This window comes from Megascapheus bottae, chromosome 15 (assembly GCF_031878675.1).
Source record: "Megascapheus bottae isolate mThoBot1 chromosome 15, mThoBot2.hap1, whole genome shotgun sequence".
In the NCBI taxonomy this organism is placed as follows: Eukaryota; Metazoa; Chordata; class Mammalia; order Rodentia; family Geomyidae; genus Megascapheus; species Megascapheus bottae.
The window spans coordinates 55713950-55717125 of NC_143523.1; the positions used below are offsets into that span (position 1 = coordinate 55713950).

The following is a 3176-nucleotide window of genomic DNA, read 5'->3' on the forward strand; positions in this document are numbered from 1 at the left end:
TCCTACAATCACCCTGGGTCTGGGGAAATATTTTTCCAGTGTTGAAAATTCTGCAATGCAGGGTGGAGCCTGCAGTCCCAATCACCAACAGAAGGGGGCGTGAGAGGATCGATGTCCTAGCTTCAGAACAGGAGAGAGGATGATGTTGGGCTGGGCAAGGCAGGGACGGCACAATGTGGGATGGAGACCAGGTATAGCCCAGATCCACCCAGCCTGGCCTGAGCATAGTTCCTCCAGCTCTCTGCCTTCTTATCTACTTGCTCTTGCACATGCTCCTGGCTTTGGGTCACTGAACCAGTCTAGTACCTTGGAGGGCTGGGCAGCAAAACTCAAGATACCAGCTGGCAAGGGAAATAAAATGCTGTCCTCAAGCAGGCTGCAAGCATGCTAGAAATGTCATGGAAGTCAAGCTGGTGGCTGGGAGTTGTGCACTCTGTGCAACTGTGTGGGAGCCACAGGCACCTCGGGGTAGCAGCAGCGTGTGTGTGTGTGTGTGTGTGTGTGTGTGTGTGTGTGTGTTCGCGCGTGCACTTGATGAGAGTCCTGGAGGCATAGTCCTCTGAGCTGGATGGAGCTGACACATCGAGAGCAATCAGGTCTTTGGATGCAAGCAACAGAGACAAGCTCTGTACCACTTCACTGAGAAGGAATTAATTAGATTATGCTGTGGGGGTGGGGTGAGATGGGATCCAGTGGGGTGAAATGGGGGTGGATCCTAGGATTTGAGGGACCAGTGGAGAACTGGGCTATAAAAAGTCAGAGTGGCACAGTAAAGTCCCTATACCAGGAATGTGTAGATAATTTCCCAAACAGAAATTAGGCTTGGTTAGGAACTGAGCAATATAAAATGGAATCAAACCATCAGATATCTACTCTGGTGTCAGAGAGAATAATGACTTGCCCTTCCTTGAGCTGGGTACCAGTGGCTCATGCAAATGATCCTAGCTACTCAGGAGGCTGAGCTCTGAGGATCAGGGTTCAAAGCCAACCTTTGCAGGAAAATATGGGAGACACTTTATCTTCAACGAATCAGCAAAAAACCTGAAGTGAGGCCATGGTTGAACTGGTAGAGCGTCCTACTTGAGAGACAAAGCTAAATGAGAGCACAAGGCCCTGAGTTCAAACCCTAGTATCGTGTATGTGTGCACACGCATGTGCATGCGCCTTATTTCTTAGTCAGAAAAGGAGACCAAGAATCAGGTGATGTATTTAATGTCAGCATTCATGGTGTGCTGAGTGATGGATGCCTGTCTCACTGTCTCATTGCTTCTCTCTGCAGCGCCCCACGGCCAAGTGTGTCTGAGTCAGCCATCCCTGGGCAATCTCCAATCTCAGAGCACCCCCCCACACACACTGTCCCCAGGGGCCAAGGTGTGCCCTGAAGATGAATGGATGCTGAAGCATTTGCCCTACTGAGTCCACCAGGCCTTGCTCAGTTTTCCAGGCCCTGCTGCTCACCATGGCTGCTGGGGAGGGTGTTTCTCTGATCCCTTTGTCTGAAATCAGGCATCGACTTAGTGAGCCTGAGCAGAGCCAGGGCTGCAAGCCAGTACTGCTTGAGAAAACCAACCACCTGGACTCGGAGGCTGTCATGGGCCTAGGTGGCCAAGATTCAGCCCATGCTGAGCTGACTGAACCAGCAGAACCTAGCAAACCCATCCCAGGCAAGCTGCAGAAGGCACCCATGGACCAAAGGCAGAGTGCCTTCACAAAGCTTCAACAGCCCCAGGTGTGGCTGGGGGATTGCCAGGCATGTGAAGGAGACCACGAAGACCAACCAGGTCAGCCTGACCCACAGCCCCTGGCCCTGAACATTCCCAGGGCCCTGGCAGCCGGTGGCATAGTCAGCTCTGTGGGGCCCGGATTAATCAGAGGCGAGCAGAGAAGTGCCTTCAGCAAACCTGCTAAGAGCCCAACAGAGAGATGGGGGTGCTTTCCTGTCACCCCAATGCGGGTAGCTGGAGATTCCTTAGGGGTGCTCTCAGGACTCTTCACGGCTTCAGACACCCCTTGCTGGGGCAGACTGTCCACTTGCACTTTCCTGGGTGATTTCTGGAATTTGCAAATGCTGTCCCAGAACTCTCTGCTCTGCACAGCCTTCCAAGGGACCCCTATGGTGTGGCTAGAACACACCCAGGGCCGGGTCCCCACACCCCTGGCACCCTCCACCACAGTCTCAAGGGCCCTCCTGCCATCTCCATTCTCCTCCCCAGGAGTGTCCACCCAGAACTGGTGTGTCAAGTGCAGCCTTGCCTTTCGCCTGACGGCTGACCTTGTGTTCCACATGCGGTCTCACCATAAGCGCGAGCACGCCGGGGCCGACTCGATTCCCAAGAAGCGCAGAGGGGAGGCCCTCACATGCCATGTCTGCCATGAGTACTTCCGGGAGCGCCACCATCTCTCCAGGCACATGACTTCTCACAGTTAGCAGGTGACCTGGGATCCAGTGTCCAGCAGCGAACGGCTGGGTCTTCTCCTGAGATGAATATCTCTATTATAGCCATCTGATGTGTTTTGCAGGAAGTAGAGTTGTGGGTTGAAAGGGTTATTTTTATTTTGATTTTCTCAAAGCTAACAGTCTACAACTTGAGCTGCAGCTCCATGTCAGGCTTTATGGTGGTTACTTGGAGATAAAAGTCACAAACTTTCCAGTCCAGGCTGGCTTTGAACCTTGATCCTCAAATCTCAGCCTCCTGAGTTGCTAGGATTGCAGGCATAAGCCACCGAGGTCCAGTGGAAAGGATGTACTTTGCTTATTGAGGCTCTTGAGAGCCAAGGCACCTTCCTGGCACCATTCCTATAGCTTTGCATGGAAACACCTTTGATACACCCATTTTTGACTTTGTCTCTTCTAATCTGAACTTCTGAACTCTCTCATTTGTAAGCTGTGACCTTGGCATGTTCCTTCTGCTTAATGTAACTCATTTTTTTCTCTTCTATAAAATGGTATAGCGATGTTTATGTCTTTATTTGTATTTTCATTTATTTTTCTTACTGTTGGTACTGGGGCTTGAACTTCAGGTGTGGGTGTTCTCTTTTAACCTTTTCACTTAAGGCTGACATTCTACCAATTGAGCCACACCTCTCCTCTGGCTTTTTGCTGGTTAATTGGAGATAAGAGTCTCACAGCTTGTTCTTCCCTGGATGGACCACAATCCATGATTCTCAGATCTCAG

At 51.2% G+C, this 3176-nt stretch overlaps 1 protein-coding gene across 1 annotated transcript; it reads left to right on the forward strand.

The window, feature by feature from the left end:
* The first annotated feature begins 1459 nt into the window (after window positions 1-1459).
* On the forward strand, window positions 1460-2863 carry Znf488 (zinc finger protein 488). Its single transcript, XM_090347011.1, has one exon. The coding sequence runs from the start codon at window positions 1460-1462 to the stop codon at window positions 2426-2428; it is 969 nt and encodes a 322-aa protein (XP_090203137.1). The 3' UTR covers window positions 2429-2863.
* The last annotated feature ends 313 nt before the right edge of the window (window positions 2864-3176 follow it).

Coding starts and splice junctions, on each gene's coding strand:
- Znf488 (XM_090347011.1), top strand. CDS start 1,460: ATGGCTGCTGGGGAGGGTGTTTCTCTGATCCCTTTGTCTGAAATCAGG.